This window comes from Glossina fuscipes, unplaced genomic scaffold (genome assembly GCF_014805625.2).
Source record: "Glossina fuscipes isolate IAEA_lab_2018 unplaced genomic scaffold, Yale_Gfus_2 0, whole genome shotgun sequence".
Taxonomy (NCBI): Eukaryota; Metazoa; Arthropoda; class Insecta; order Diptera; family Glossinidae; genus Glossina; species Glossina fuscipes.
The window spans coordinates 12,999,324-13,015,664 of record NW_023998414.1 but is presented as its reverse complement, the minus strand read 5'-3'; the positions used below and the strand labels follow the sequence as shown (position 1 = coordinate 13,015,664).

Below are 16,341 nucleotides of genomic sequence, written 5' to 3'. Positions count from 1 at the left end.
AGAACATTCAACATCATCATGGTACACTGACAGAAAATCAATATCTCATGCTCTTCTGCCTTCAGTTTAGATAGTACTGAATCCAATAATATTCAGTATATGTTTATATGTAAATGAATATCATTTTTTTATAGAAGGAAATTAAACCCATTTGCAATCGTACTTTAACGTTATGACAGGTAAGGGCTCGTAGGAATTCATGACTATATTTTGTTTCTAAAGTTTTTTTGACTGTATCAAAATTGATATTCCAGAGCACAAGTCACAGAAAAACTATACACCAATTTTGTACTAAAGCAGAGTTGTTATGAAAAATAGAAATTTTACAAAACAATGCTCTAAAAAATTGTTCGAATGGGCCGACCAATGGGTTCAACGATTGAATCTAATCAAATGGGTGAGTAATAAAGAAAAATCTTTGTAATCTATTAAATAAATGGATAAATTAAAAACAAAAGTGTTATAACCAAAAAAAGTTTCGACGTGATTACATTCGTAAGGCTTCAAAATGCAATGTGACTGTAAAACTAATGAGATGGCCTTTGTTTTCAAACCCGAGAATAAAAGTTGAACTTACAGAAAGCAATGCAAAAGTAGTGCGCTTTAACGCTTTCAAGTGGAATGATTTGATGATTTAAATCAACTTCAGTAAATTATTAGCATGTTATGATTTCTAATACGTGAAAATTATGCTCAAATTAATAGACAATCGAGAATATTTAGATTAGTTCATGCACTACATTAATGCCGCCATTTTTCTTTTTTTTCTTAAAATAAATTGATAACTTATACCTTTGTTTTTACCGTATATGTAGTGTCTACGTATATGTTTAAGGGTGGCAACTATCATCTTTTATTCCTATTAACGTAATTGAATCCCTACGCAAGACGCAAGAGAGTTAGCTGTGCTAAGCCTGACCATTTCCTATCATACTTTCGTTCTTTTTTTTATTGTCCGCAGAGGAGGTAAGTTCATTTTTTTTTTTTTTTGGAAGACTGCATTCGATGCTGAATATTTGCAAATAAAAAATAAATTTTTATATTTTTATAATATTAGCATTCGCGAACAAGCAGTCATACAATAATCAACAATTATGGTCGCCGTTAAAAAACAGGTTCGTTTACACGTGTTCAGTATATATTTTGAACTTAACCTTAATGATTATGGTGTTTTATTTTGCAGAAAAAAGCCCTGGAATCGACCAATGCTCGCTTGGCTTTGGTTATGAAATCAGGCAAATATTGTCTGGGTTATAAGCAAACATTAAAAACTTTGCGTCAAGGCAAAGCTAAATTAGTGTTGATCGCCAGTAATACACCAGCGTTGAGGTGAGAAAAGTATTTTCATAGAAAATCCTCTTTGTGATATTGCTGCGAAACGGAAACCATATGGAGTCTTGTAAGACTGAGAAGTATGTTTTCCAAGAGAAAGTACGATAAATAGTATGACTTAAGAATATGATAATAGCTATAGAAAAGCGTTTGCCCGGTGTACATCAAGACTGCCAGATGGTTCCTGTTTAGCAATGCTGTTTAAAACGTGAGTCTGATTTATTGTTAGTTCGATACACTCCACAATAGATTTTTGTTTAATTTGTAGTTTTTATAAATAAAACAGGTTTGGAAAGCGCTAACACCAATATATGATATATTCTTGTTCGTGCACTTTTTTTATAAAACTATTTAGAACTCTAGGTGGAGATAACTAAATTACTATTTTGCTCCACGTTCTCATTGTGATGAATGAACGATCTCAGAATATCGAAAATCATGTTGATAATTATTTTACTAGAGACTCTTTCTGATATACTTACACAAGTGTACCCTGATTGTTTTACTTTTACCTCGAAATTTTCATTTTAAATGTTTGTTCTTCTTTTTTGAATTCTTTACAGAAAATCGGAAATTGAATATTACGCCATGTTGGCCAAAACTGAGGTGCAACACTATATTGGTACAAATATCGAATTAGGTACTGCATGCGGCAAATACTTTCGTGTATGTACCATGTCTATCACAGATCCCGGCGACTCTGACATCATTCGGTCCGCAACAGATAATTAAAGTTACGTAGTTTTTATGTTAGAAATTAATATTTTCATACATAGAAATAAAATAATAAACATGATTAGTAGTTATTTTTTTTAATAATGAAGGTGTTGGATCGATAGGGGGAGTATACTTTCCAACTGGATTATAAAGTCGAACACATGGTCATCATTGACTCACTTTGGTCAAAAGTTTTGCTGGAAGATTTAAATGTAAATACTGACAATATATCTTCTGACAACATTCAACTTGATCTTATACCACCTGCAATTGGTGGACATTTTCGCCAAGCCAATTGATATGAAACTTGTAATTCGAGTACTCGAGGGGTTGTTAGAGTGCGTAATTAGATTATAAATATATATATGTTAACTACCGTGGATTGTATATAAATGTGCATTAAAATACTCACATTCCATTGGCAATATATCGTATACACTAATGCAGGTAATATATTGAACATTCTTCCATGCTTTCCATTGCTTAGACTTATATTCTACTGTACATGTATGCATTTAATATCTGCTATGTCTACTATATATATAAGTACGCTATTGGATTATCTATCTATTTTCGATTATACACGCATGCGCTTTAGTGTACGTCCAATTTCATTCCATTCATCATTGTTTACCTTTTTTTTCTTGCTTTCAACACATTTTCCTTCCTCATGTCGTAAGTCATGGACCACATCGACTCAGGTTAATCTCGATATTACCGTCTATAGTATCAAAATTCATATTTGAAAGGCGATTATAAATATAGTTCGATCCAATCTACTTTTCAACGCAAGCCAGAATGCTAAATTACATCAAAATGTTTCAAAAGCTGAGCATCAACTTTCCATGAAAAGATATCAAACGGATGAAAGGAAAAAGGGAGGGCAGGGTGTAGGGGAGTTATGTGTTCAACATATGAAAGGCCCCAGAAAAACGGGCTAAACTTTTTTTAAAAAAATCAAACATTAATTTGTTTTTCCTTAGCGTTAGCATTTATAAATTAGTTTTTTCGCATTTCAATTTTCGCGTTGATGGAAAGTATCGTAAATGGAAAAATTTGTTGAAATAGTAAAAAACTGTTTTATCTAATATCATTATTATTAAAAATAAATAAGCAAATTGTTAAAAAAGTCGATCTGATAGTTAACAACCCCACAGTGAAATCTTTGACTTAAAAATATTATTTGCTCAGGTTTCGTTAAATTTTTTTTTTTTTAATGAAGTCGCGGCAGTACGTAGTTTTTTGTTGCTCTTGGACGAAAATTGATTTCGGAAGGAATTTTTGGATTCCGTCATCGATAATAGAAAACAAGGAAGTGAATTAACGGTTTCGAGAATTCCAATTTCCTTCAACTTACAGAAAAATGCATCGAGTATTACGAGTGCCGTATGCTGTAAATTAATTTTTTTTTTTTTTTTGTTGAAAATAATCTGCAAAATATTTAGCCTGAATTCTTGATTGCGACCAAAAAAGTATAGTGTGCAACCAAAAAGTATAGATTGCGACCAAAAAAGTAAATGTGAGCTAAAATGAATTGTGCACATATATATTTTCTACAATGCATTCATTTCAAATTTTTTCTATTAACAGGCACTGTTTCATGCTCATGTACACTTATTGTTATTCTTTCTATTGAAGAATAAGATAATATTTTTATCTCGCAATTTTGACGTTATCACTCTTCGTTGAATTTTATAAGATAACAAAAAAAGCATCGGATTTCTAATAAGCGCATACATTTTTGCAAATCAAATGAGGATCTTATAGAAAATAATGATCGATAAGAAAATAAAAAGTATACCTAAAACGTTGTCCTGCGAATTGGGTACACAAACCAGAGATGAATATCGAAATCTCTGTGAACAGAGCACCGAGCATTAAAAGATTACCTTCAAAAAAGTATTGATTGGCTGAATTTTGGTTTACATTGTGTAGAGGCCGTTTTGATTAGTTGGATCTTTTATTGACATTAGAAGTTATGTCCAGTGTCGTGGTCTTGTTGTTGAAAATTTTCTGAGAATTTGGTGAGGCATTCAGATAAAACAAAGTAAATGAAGGATTAAATGATTTTAACAATTCCTCATAATGTTTCGTTCGACACTTTTGAATTTTAAATTAGTAAGATTGGTTAGTAATAAAACTATGAAAATTCAGTTGTTTTTTTTTCTTTAATATGATCACTTATATAGGGAATGTTCACTATCTTTTTAATATCAAGTGGACTAAGCCAATGGGAACTATGGCTTATATGTCCAGATTAAAAAAAACGAATCATTATAAAGGTAGGTATAGTTATCTAAAATTAAGGTTGCAAATTAGAGATAAAATTTTCAAAAATTACGATAAGGAATAGTAGAAAGTTATCGTAAGTTGAAAAGATAAATTCGCTTTTCCAATAAAGCATGTTAATTCCCCAAGATGAACATCGTTTTTTGGCTCAACGAGATCAAAGAAGCCATCATTTAAGTTGAGGTAGAAATACTAAACGAATGAAAATTGAACAGTTTGCTTTTAAAATGTACAAAAATTGTGTACTGGTTTTTATTTGGTTGCACGGAATTGATAGTCCGTTTCGTTTCGGTTTGTTTTCTTCATGTAATTACTTCAGGAATTTCATGGAAATTTTTTAAGGCATCACATATGCCCTGATAAAAGATTTTTTCGGCGTTTTTATGTTGTGAAGGATATCCTGGCAAACATTTTAATGGTTTTTGTATCAATTGTTTATAAAATCCAAAGTAAAAATGTTAATCTGCAGATTATGCCTTACAAAGACCAATGATTTTAAGCATCTGTGTGATGAAAATGGAGAGGATAGCGAAATATACCATATTACTGTCAAATATTTTGATCCTATGATGGTAAGTCGATTGTCCTTACAATTTATAATTTGTTTCCAGTGTTGTTTATATTATTATTTTAAATATGCCAGCTATTAAGCTCGACCTCTGTACAGGATTGTAAAGTTATATGTGATAATTGTTGGCATCATATTAGTGAATTCTATGAGTTTCAACGTTCGGTGTTGGTGATTCAAACGAAACTGGAGGATGAGCTGAAGCCTTTAGTTAAGCTTGAAAATGAAATTTTACTAAGTCAAGAAACTCATCCGAATAATGAATACAGTTTGCCCTTCAATGATATAATGGAGAATGAGTTGCTTGCTGTTGATGTTGATAATTCCAATCACGTGAAAGTGCTTGGAACCATTAGCACTGATGATGAAAAACCTTTATTATTACGCACTAATTTAAGGCCAAAAAGAAAATTTAAAATCGATAAAACTGCAACCAAACAAAAATCGGCCAAGGCGGTGGCAAAAATTTGTAAAAGTTCCAGAAGTGTGAAGAAAATTAAAACACCTGAAAAAACTAGAATCAATAAGAAGGGTAATTCGAACGGTTTAATAAATGTAGAAAAAAAAACTACAAAAGCAGAAAATCAAACTGATTTTATCGATAAAGAAATTTTAGATCTACATGAAGTAATGCATAATGTTGATAATGCTTCTTCGAATTATGACAGCGATGATAATCGTTTGGTTTCAAACGAAGAGCAAGAAAAGCGTTTAAAGAAATCTCAACGGTATGATGCATTTATTGCTGAATGGAAACGAAACTTGGATTGTCCTGAATGCAGTGATACCTTTTTAGATCTAAGCTTATTACGTGTACATTTTAAAGAAATGCATCCAAAGCAAAAATGTTACGTCTTATGCTGTCAACGTAAGTTATATTTCCGCCGTCAAATGGTTGAGCATATACGTTTGCACATCGATCCAAGTATTTTTAAGTGTGAATTATGTGGCAAGTGTTTTACACAAAGTCGAAGCGTAAAAAAACATATGCGAGAAAAACATACTGAAGAAGGACAGGAAAGACGATTTGAATGCAATATATGCCACAAACGTTTTGCCAAAAAAGCTATACTTAAAGGTCATATGGATATACATGCTACTGGCAGCAAAGATCACGTTTGCAAAGAATGTGGTAAGGGGTTTGTTCTCGCATCCCGACTTAGAATACATGAACGTACAGTTCATAACGTTGATTGCGTTTGCGATCAATGTGGAAAGACGATTCATGGTAAATATGCTTTAAAACAGCATTTATTGGAGCACGCTGGGATAATGAGACGTAAATATCCATGTGATCAATGTGAAGCTCAGTTGAATTCACATTCCAGTCTAAAAAGACATAAACAGGCCGTTCACCATGACGGCACAACGGTGTATGTGTGTAATGAATGTGGAAAAATTGCACCATCCGAACCTGCTCTGCTTAGTCATAAAAAGTACGTGCATCAAGCGGAGCGTAAGTATAAATGTAGTATATGTGATAAAGCCTTTAAAGTTGCACTTGTATTGAAGGAGCATATGGCGGCTCATACGGGCCAAGATCTGTATCAGTGTCCCCATTGCTCTAAAACATTTAAAGTCAGCTCAAATATGCATCACCATCGGAAAAAAGCCCATCCTATCGAATGGGCTGAAGCGAGACGCAATAAACCACAAACTAGCAAAATCGATGTTAATTTAGTTTCAAATGAAGTAATTTTGTAAAAGAATTTATTAAATTTAATTTTTTTTTTTTTTTATATACATAAGTATTCTTATGATTATATATAGATGGATTTATATGCTGATAGTATGTTTTGCTAATAAATAAATACTTAATCTATTCTTAACGATTATGGTCTTTACACCCATCAATAAAACACGAGCGTACATAAGTTTTGAGTCCCTTTTTAGTACGTAGAAGTAACACATATTTCCATGTTAATCTATTAATAAATCTTACACAGTCGTGAGAACTGAGATAAAATTTTGAAGCTTGGCAAATGTTCTTACTCGATTTCTTAAAAAATGAAGCAATTTGGTAAAAAGACGGTGAACTTTTGCAAGGGTGAAAACTAAATGGCAAGTGAGCAAATAAATTTTGAAAATGTAGCAGATATATATTGGCGATCAGTTTAAAGGAATTAATAAATTGAATCCTCTTACCCAGATACTAACAATAAGTATAGAGGCGACACCGCGTCCGTCTGGGAAGCGAAAACGCTATGGCTGCTTATAGTTAGTTAGCTACAGAAGGCGTAGTAAATGACTTCTCAGCCGTTTTCGAAATAAGGCTAATAAACTGCAATTACCTAATTCACATTATTAACATTGTCTGTCTTCGCCTCATATTAAGTTGTCTATCCGTAGAAAAACAATTCAGAAATATTCTTTATAATCCTTTTTTGAACTCCTTTCAAGTGTATCTTCTCGCAATAAAAATCGATCGAAAAATAGTTAGAAAGCGTCATATTTCAATGGTTAATAAAGCCAATAGCAAAGTTTTCCTAAGCTATTTTCAAAGGAATTTTTATGCAAGATCCAATACTTTAATGATTTGTTTTGATGTCCATAGCGTATACGACGCACATAATATTACAAGACAACTTCGTTAGAAATTAAGCTGCTGTCAACATCGCTTCTTTGATTTCGCTGTTTTCTACCCTGAGCCCATTCCAAAGGATGAAATTTTTTACGATGATGATGCATATTGGAACTAACTTTAAATGTTTTCGGACAATGTGGGCATTTATACAGTTCTTCACCTGTGTGAGATGCCATATGCTCTCTCAATGTAAGAGCTATTTTAAATGCTTTATCACAAATATTACATTTATATTTTCGTATTGTTTGGTGAACGTTTTTTTTATGATTGCGCAATGCATGCACTGATGTTGAACATTTACCACATTCACTGCAGATGTATAAGGTCGAACCATCGTTATGCTTAATTTCTTTATGGCGCTTCAGGCTATAATGAGAATTTAGTTTGGCATCGCATTGATCGCATGACCATGTTGGTTTAATAATACCGGAATGTTCGAGCAGATGTTGTTTTAAAGCATACTTTCCTGCTATTTTTTTACCACATTGGTCGCATACGCGAATGGCATCATGCACGGACCGTTCATGAATTCTGAGTCGTGACAACAACACAAATCCTTTACCGCATACCTTACATAAATGATCTTTATTACCAGTAGCATGGATATCCATATGCGCTTTTAGTATAGCTTTCCTGGCAAAACGTTTACTACACACATTGCATTCAAACTGTCTTTCATTTTTGTCATCTGAGTGCATTTCGCGCATATGTTTTTTCAAATTTCGACTGTTTGTAGCACATTTTCCGCATACTTCGCATTTAAACGTATTGGGATCAATATGTAAACGAATATGTTCCACTAACTGGAAACGATCGTATAGTTTATGTTTGCAACAGACAACATAACATTTTTGATCGGGATGCTCCTGACGGAAATGTGTACGCAAAATAGTGAAATTAGGAAGTGAGGTATTACAAATTACACAATCCAAATCACGTTTCCATTCGGAAATAAAAGCATCGTACTCTAACGTTTTCTTCAAATGATTTTCTTGACATTTATTTGAAGACTTGTTGATGTTCTTTTTCTCCCTGGAACTAAGAAAATTATTATTGCAAACATCATTATTTAAATTAATTGGTTTTTTCCTCCTTTGATTTGTTTGGAGATTTTTGCAAATTTTTTCACCTGAAGAGCAGCTACTTTTTGCAGTGTTATATTTTTGTTTAACGTTTGGCCCTTCATCCGTGGCATTTTTTAAACGTTTACTTCTTCTAGGTAATTTAATGATTTTTTGTAATTCCGAATTACTTTGTCCGTCATCCTCAGATGTCTGATAACTTTCAGATTTGTAAGCCTTCGAATAATTCAAACATTCAATTTGATTGTCGCCGTGTACTCCTTTAACTGATTCTAAATCATTTCCATTATTCATCTCTATTAATAGCCTTAAGTTTTTTGAATTCTCTTCCAATTGCCTTTGTGCCTTCATCACGTTCTCTTGAAAGCAATGAAATTCATTTATATGCTGCCAGCACTTATTGCATATAACTTTTGATTCTACATTATCTTTAAAACTAAACCACTGAAGAAAAAAAGTAAACAAAACCGAGAAGGAAAAATATGACCACAAGAAATTGGATTAATTAATCAGTTTACCATGGGATCAAAATATTTGACTGTAATATGGTATATTTCGCTATCCTGCCCTTTCTCATCACACAGATGTTTAAAATCATTAGCCTTTGTAAGGCATAGTCTGCACACTAACATTTTTATTTTAAATATTATAAATAATATAAAAACACAGATGAAATCTTTTATCAGGGCATATATGATGCCTTAAAGAATTTCCCTGAATTTGCTAAAGTAATTACGTGAAGAAAACAAACCGAAACGGAATGGACTATCAATTACATGCAACCAAACAAAAACAGGGACGCAATTTTGGGTACATTTTAAAAGTAAACTGTTTAATTTTATGCGTTTAGTATTTCTACCTGATTTTGAAAATAAGTAAAAAAATTGTACTTCCCCCCAGCAATGTCGGCAATTAAATATCATGGTCCACTTCATCTAAGACAATTTTCTAATTTACATTTTTTGCACATTGAAAAAGACATGTACAGACATCGTTCAGGATAACAAGCCAAATCAATTCATAAAATGATTCTGAATCGAACGGTATAATAAAAGCTGGACCTATCGTAAGTTTTGCTGCATACTACATACATCTGCAAAAAATTAATGTACTCTATAAAACTTTTGGGGGCAAGGCCGACTATCATATAACCTACACGACTTTGTCTAACAAAATTTTTGACTTATATTCTCCATAAAATGTTAAAAATTTAATTTTACTTTCATTTAAAGGCTTACTCTCTATGAGAACCTTTGCATGGGAAGGGGGCTAAAAGCGTGAATCGACGTAGTTGAAATTTTGTAAAACTCGTTTAATGTTCGTATATTTTTGTGCAGAACGCAGTAGTCAAGATATTTGATGAAATTTGAGAGATTGGGAAAATGATGAACACAATCATCTTCATGATTGCGGATGCAAGTGCGCTTATAAAACCTTTAAGCCTATAAAGAAAGAAATTTCCAATTTCTAGCTGAAAATAATGACGTACTGTAAAGGTTTTGGACTTCATACGTTTTTTTTTCGGAAGTATAAGATAACAGGAAAACATAATTTTTGATATTTTCCTTTTTTTTGCTTTTTTTCGAAAAATTTTGAAGAATTTTTTCACAATGTTAACGGAGCCGCGGGAAAATATTAGCTAATAATAATAAACAAAAGCCTTTAAATTCTATTTTTTACATTTTTTATTTTTTAATTAGCATCCTTAAAAATGGAGTTTAAATTTGAAAATATTTGAATATACAATACTTTGCAGTAAGTTGCTTTCATTTGCACCCTACGCACCAACAAACTTTCAATTTACAGATGTATACAAAATTTGAATACAAATAAAATTAGAGAGAAGGAAAAAAATAAATAACAAAAAACAATAAAATATCTTTTAAATGTATAACTTATTACATAATAAAATCATCAGATTGTATTAATTAAATGAATTTTTAAGTATAAGTCAGCACGATATGTGAAAATAGAATGAATGAAATATGTACGCACTACGCTTATTGCTATGATTATGTAGTGACCATTACTATATACATAAAACTGTACTATTTACGTGTTCTGAAGTATATACACATGAGGTATAACAGAATGTCCACATTTATGTTACGTCCCAAAATATCTCATAGGTGCATCTGCTACTGATGAGCGTGAATATCTTAACACAATTCAGTCAAGTTTTTGTCATTCATTCTATTGCCTGTTAAAATCACAAATACGATTTCAAATTTATTCCATAGAAAAAAAAAAACAGAAGGTGAAATTTCGTTTTGTCACTATATCTCTGCAAGATCAAAAATAAGCAAAATCGATTCTTGAGGCAAGTATACTTGATACAAAATTAACAATTTTTCTCGTAAAATAAAAACTAAAAAACTAACGTGATCCAAATTCAATAAACTTAATTTGCTCGTCAAAGATTTTATTATTTCTTAACCGTTTCGGTTATAAAAACCTACAAATTAGATTTTGTCGTCGTCGTATAACCCGAGATGCGTTAGTCAACTCGCATATGTCCAGTCTCAACTAGGAATACTAAATTACAAAATTAGAAGCCATATTAGATATATTGAATGTATAATGATTTTAAAAGATTGGAAATTACCCACAGAATCACATTGGCAAGGCCCAACTCCCCACCACGATAGCTACTTTAGCATCTCTAAATCAATCTTACAACACACTACGTACTAACTGTATATATCAATGTTGTTACGGCCTTCTTTCATATATTAGCATCTTTAAAACTTGTCAATATAATGGGAAGGAATTCACTCGTATGACAACCGATGCCTTTACCAGTCATTTATGAACTAGAGATCGTTTGTTTTCTATTTGGTGTAGAGAGAAATTTGTTCTCGCTCACAGGCGAGTTACTTGTCATTTTCGTGATATTAAAACAATTTTTTTTAAAGGAAATAGGGTACCTATCGTGCACGGATTTGATTAAATTCTAAATTAATATTAAAAGTTATCGCATACTGTGTAAAAAAATTGCCTGCTACTTATTATTTAATACATATGGTGAACTAACCTTTCTCACATAACAACTTCCCTCGTCACTGTATTTAGATTCACTTTAGGTAATTGCAAACGATTCTGTCTGGCCTCGGCCCATTCAATGGGATGAGCCTTTTTTCGATGATGATGCATATTCGCGCTCACTTTAAATGTTTGCGGGCAGTGAGGACATTCATATAAATCTTGACCAGTATGCGTTGCTATATGCTCTTGTAGCACTTTGTTCTTTTTGAATGCTTTGTCGCAATATGTACATTTGAATTTTCGAGGAGCTTCATGAACGTTTTTTTTATGCAACAATAATGCGTTTGCACTAGCCGCCACTTTGCCACAATCTTTACACACATACGCTGTACTGCCGTCATGGTGAAAAGCCAATTTATGGCGTTTAAGTCCGTTATGTGACATCAATTCGGTCCCACATTGATCACAAGGCCACTTGGGTTTCTTAATACCGGCATGTTCTCGTAAATGTCGTCTGAGCGCACTAGCTCCATGAAGAATTTTCCCACATTGATCGCAAATGCGATCTACATTGTGAACTGTTCTCATGTGAGATTGTAACTGTATTTCTAGCACATAACCCTTGCCACATTCGTTACATACATAATCTTTAGTGCCGGTAGCATGCACGGCCATGTGGCGTGTTAATGTTGGCTTTTGATTAAACATACGATGACAAATTTCACATTCATATTGTTGTTTGGATTCATTATGAACTAGATGTTTATGCAAAATTAAATTATGTTTGCTTTTACTCGCCCTCCCACATAAGTCACACTTGAACAAATCGGGATTAATGTGTAAGCGCAAGTGTTCAGCGAATACGTAACGTCGAAACATTTTTCTACCACAACATTTAACATAGCACCTTGTCTTATGCTCTGAACTGAAATGTGCTCTTAAGGAATCAAAATTTGATAAAACCATGTTGCAAATATCGCATTCTAATTCTTGTCTATATTGAGCAATAAAAGCGTCTAGTTCTCGTGTTTTCTCTACGCTATTATAAGCAACCTTCGATGGATCTTTTAGAGATTTTGATTTTGTTTTATTTAAGTTGTGTTTTGTCCTGCTGCATGAATTTTGAAAATGCACAATTTCTTTGGCTTCATTTACAGTAGATTTAATCTGCTGCTTGCTACAGCGGGATGATTTCGTTTCCAAATTTGGATCATCTCTAGCCTTAAGTCTTAACGACCATCTCCTCGATTTTTTATTCTTATGGTCAATAAAGTGTGCTAATGGTTTATCGTCATCGTCTCCACTTAGATAATCAGTCCCATGACTTTCATATTGAACAAAGTCCTTTTCTTCTTCATCCTCCGACGTATGTCTATTTACTGCGACAACGTGTTCATCAACATTGGATGATTTAATGTCTTTTTCTGAATCATTAGCATCTGTATCTGTTTTAGTGTTAATTTTCCGTTTAGTTTGTTCATTAATCAGCTGAGCTTTGAGTATTATTTGTTGAAATTCGTGGAATGTAGCGATATGATGCCAACACTCATTACAAATAATTTTAGATTTTTTCTCTGTCAAATTACTGGACGCGGGAATTAATAACTGTCCCAAGTAAAAGAAGTTGTAACATTTGTACAAAATGATTCATGGCCGATATTATAAGTAAAATATTACCATAGGATCAAAGTATTTGACCGTCATATCATAAATACCATTACATTCGCCGTGATCATCATATAAATTTTTGTATAATGTGCACATGGAACAACAGAGGACACAATTCATTTTAAGTTGTATTAATGTAATATGACTTCATTTATATTTTTAATAGTAAATACTGTTTTCAGCAAAAAACAATGAATTGGCCAAGCCTCCTATAATTGTAACTAATTTCAATAACAAGTAAAAAAAATACTGTAAACAATTCTTAGGTGTGGACAGAGTTACCAAATTCCACTTTCGTGAAATTTTTATGGTTTCTTTTGCTAGGAATTTATGTACGTTTCTGTTTTTATAGTTAATAGTTTTTTTTGTTCCTCTTCGTATATATATATATATATATAAGTAAGGCGAGCATTCGGCTAGGGCTTAAGGAAGCAGCAATATTCTTTGTAAAAGGCTTGAGTGTATAGATGCGAATTTAAACTTGCAACGAATTGGGTTTTGTGTAAAAAATGCATTGTTATTTTGATAGATCTAACCATTCTAAGAAATCAAGAACTTGTAGTGTCTCGCAATTTAAACATTCGCAACATAGTAGTTAGTAGTACGACATTGTTAACGAGAAACCATAGCCACTATCCCCAGATATGTTTCAACTTTATATAGGATGGATCTTCACTTGCATGCGAATGATATTCAAAAATCACAATATCTAAGTCTATATTGCTATTGCTATATTGAATATTTCAATCGAATAAGTTTTGAAATATCCAAAAGATTATCATCATGAGTTTCATTTTTCTTCCAGTTGATATCCACATAGAGCGTAAAAATAACATTTCGCTCTCGTAAAGTATGATCTAAAATATGAACATTGGGAAGGATTCTAACGCTTTGTGTCAATTTTTGTTGAGAAACCGTTTGAAAATGGTAATTTCGATATGTATGCCCGTAGGGCCGTAGGGGTTATTAAGCGGTTTAATGAATTTGTTGCGCTTGATTTTAACATTCTGTTACAACAATTTTCGGCATTTGAGAAAGGTAAATAAAATTGAGGTAAGGTTTCGGCAAATATTGATTCCTACGAAAAAAGCAGAAGTCAGGTATTATTGAGAAAACTGAAAACACTGTTTTTAATAAACAAAATATTCTAAAAGGAAAATAATTTGAAAACAGCAGAATTTTATAATTGTTCTAATTTTACTAAATGGAGGCAAGTAAAGAAAGAATAGAGCTATGAAGAAGTATGTTTTTCAATCGTCTAACAATTAATTTTATGATTAAGGAAGAACTTGTGCCAAGACTGCCCGTAGACAAGGAGTCTGTTGAGTTTCATAATTGGAAAATTTCTTATGAGAAGTCGCATATACTGAAGAGTATATGCCAAAAAGGTCAAGATGACAAATGTAAAGAAGACAATGATGAATTTTGCGAATTATGCACCTATCGTCATGCCTTGGAATTACCCCACTTGCCAGACATGGTGTTTCGTAAGAACAAATTAACCTTGCAACATCCCAATGGTGCTGTATTGGAATTTTTACCGATGGACGCATTGCGTTCAGTTGAAAATGGCAAGCAACCTCTTCAAGTAGCCTGCGCACAAGAGTGGAAGGAGAGCAGGTACGTTGTCTTTTCATTTCTTTTAGAATTTCTTGCAAATTGGCGCCAATTGCATTTATTATCAATTCGCAGGCCAGAAACGCTAGTGGAAGAAAAATTTAAACCTTTCGATTGGACATTTACTACCGAATATCAAGGTACGGTAAATAAAATGTTTCGTATCGAGAAATGTGAGCAAAAATTAAACAAATTTAAACTAATGCAACGTGAGAAAATACTTTTTTATCATGACTTAACGTTGTTTGAAGATGAGCTTCACGATAACGGCATTTCATCATGTTCTGTAAAAATAGTAAGAACATTTCCTTATTATATTTGTTTGTCAACGAGATTAAGCCTTCATTTTTTTTTTTTTTTTTTTTAAATTTAAATAGCGTGTTATGCCGTCGGGGTTTTTTATTCTCTTAAGACACTTTCTTCGTGTAGATAACGTGCTGCTGAAAATGCACGACACTAGATTTCATTATGAAATTGAAAATGATTATGTATTTAAGGAGTACACAAAACGTGAAGCAACCTATGATGAATTGAAAAAGGTGCTTATTTTATCTTTTTTTAAACGCAAAAATAATATAATCTAATGTATTACATTCTTCTAGGTTCCTCCTCCATTGTTTACATTACCGAACGAAATAGAACAGTATATGCCGATTAAAGAACAGATGGCTTATAAGCTCTTTTTCAAATAAATAATCAAATAAAGACCAATATCAAGTAAATAAAATGATATTAAAAACGAAATGTTTTTAATGGGTGCACAAAATAAGAGTTAATGTGTTTAAAAATAAGTCAATATCTTATAGTCGGACGAGCACGACTATTAAATAATCAACACTATCATATAAGTCATGAAATATCAAAAATTAGATTTTGTTGCCATATAATTGAGACTACTTTTTTTCCATAATAATTCTTATATGAAAAATATTCGGAAATGTAGACCATTACTCTAGATTAATTCTCATCATGAAGTGTGTATAATTAGCCCTTCATGCCATATAAAAGCGAAAATGTTTAAATGCTATTTTCACTTGTTTAGTTTTAAATGGTATAATTAAAAAAAAATATATATTTAACGTAGTTCTGCGTGCTGCCTACATTCATACTTGACATGCCATGTACTACAAGTTCTATATAGTGTGAAGGCTGTACGAGGAAAGTGTATGTGGAAGTTGTGCAAACGGAAGAAGCATTAAAGTCCCTTTCAGGACAAGTGTAAGGACGATATCAATGGTTTATTGCACGGCATGGTCATTTCGAAGAAAATGTTAGAATCTATAACGATGCACGCCAAAGTCCTTAATAAATGAAATTATGTGCCCTAGCTCGCTAGCCTAGCAACAGAACGATGAATACTAAACAGTTTCTATAAGAATTTACCTTTGAATGAACTAACTTCACTTGTAGTCAGCCTAAGCTACTATTCTTAGTTAACCTTTAATTTGTGCTTATAAGTTGCTTGAGCGTCGCTATTATTTGGTTTTGTTTTCGCAAAA

At 32.4% G+C, this 16,341-nt stretch overlaps 4 protein-coding genes across 5 annotated transcripts; 2 read left to right on the top strand and 2 right to left on the bottom strand.

Moving 5' to 3' along the window:
- The first annotated feature begins 914 nt into the window (after positions 1–914).
- On the top strand, positions 915–2,134 carry LOC119631367 (60S ribosomal protein L30). Of its 2 annotated transcripts, none has more exons than XM_038023513.1 (4): positions 915–966; positions 1,058–1,115; positions 1,184–1,329; positions 1,896–2,134. In XM_038023513.1, the coding sequence occupies exons 2-4, from the start codon at positions 1,095–1,097 to the stop codon at positions 2,062–2,064; spliced, it is 336 nt and encodes a 111-aa protein (XP_037879441.1). In that variant the 5' UTR covers positions 915–966; positions 1,058–1,094; the 3' UTR covers positions 2,065–2,134. The 2 variants fall into 2 exon arrangements, with proteins under 2 accessions (XP_037879441.1, XP_037879450.1); XM_038023522.1 differs by having other exon boundaries at positions 934–966; positions 1,075–1,115.
- Positions 2,135–4,760: 2,626 nt separating this feature from the next.
- On the top strand, positions 4,761–16,154 carry LOC119631358 (TIP41-like protein). The gene is made up of 5 exons (XM_038023500.1): positions 4,761–4,910; positions 14,508–14,845; positions 14,918–15,137; positions 15,220–15,381; positions 15,445–16,154. The coding sequence occupies exons 1-5, from the start codon at positions 4,794–4,796 to the stop codon at positions 15,532–15,534; spliced, it is 927 nt and encodes a 308-aa protein (XP_037879428.1). The 5' UTR covers positions 4,761–4,793; the 3' UTR covers positions 15,535–16,154.
- Positions 6,603–9,366, bottom strand: LOC119631336 (transcription factor grauzone-like). The gene is made up of 2 exons (XM_038023458.1): positions 9,091–9,366; positions 6,603–9,016 (listed from the first exon to the last, which is right to left on the bottom strand). Exons 1-2 carry the CDS (start codon positions 9,202–9,204, stop codon positions 7,481–7,483), a joined length of 1,650 nt encoding a protein of 549 aa, XP_037879386.1. The 5' UTR covers positions 9,205–9,366; the 3' UTR covers positions 6,603–7,480.
- On the bottom strand, positions 10,617–13,350 carry LOC119631330 (zinc finger protein 681-like). The gene is made up of 2 exons (XM_038023444.1): positions 13,235–13,350; positions 10,617–13,162 (listed from the first exon to the last, which is right to left on the bottom strand). The coding sequence occupies exons 1-2, from the start codon at positions 13,343–13,345 to the stop codon at positions 11,612–11,614; spliced, it is 1,662 nt and encodes a 553-aa protein (XP_037879372.1). The 5' UTR covers positions 13,346–13,350; the 3' UTR covers positions 10,617–11,611.
- Positions 16,155–16,341: the final 187 nt, after the last annotated feature.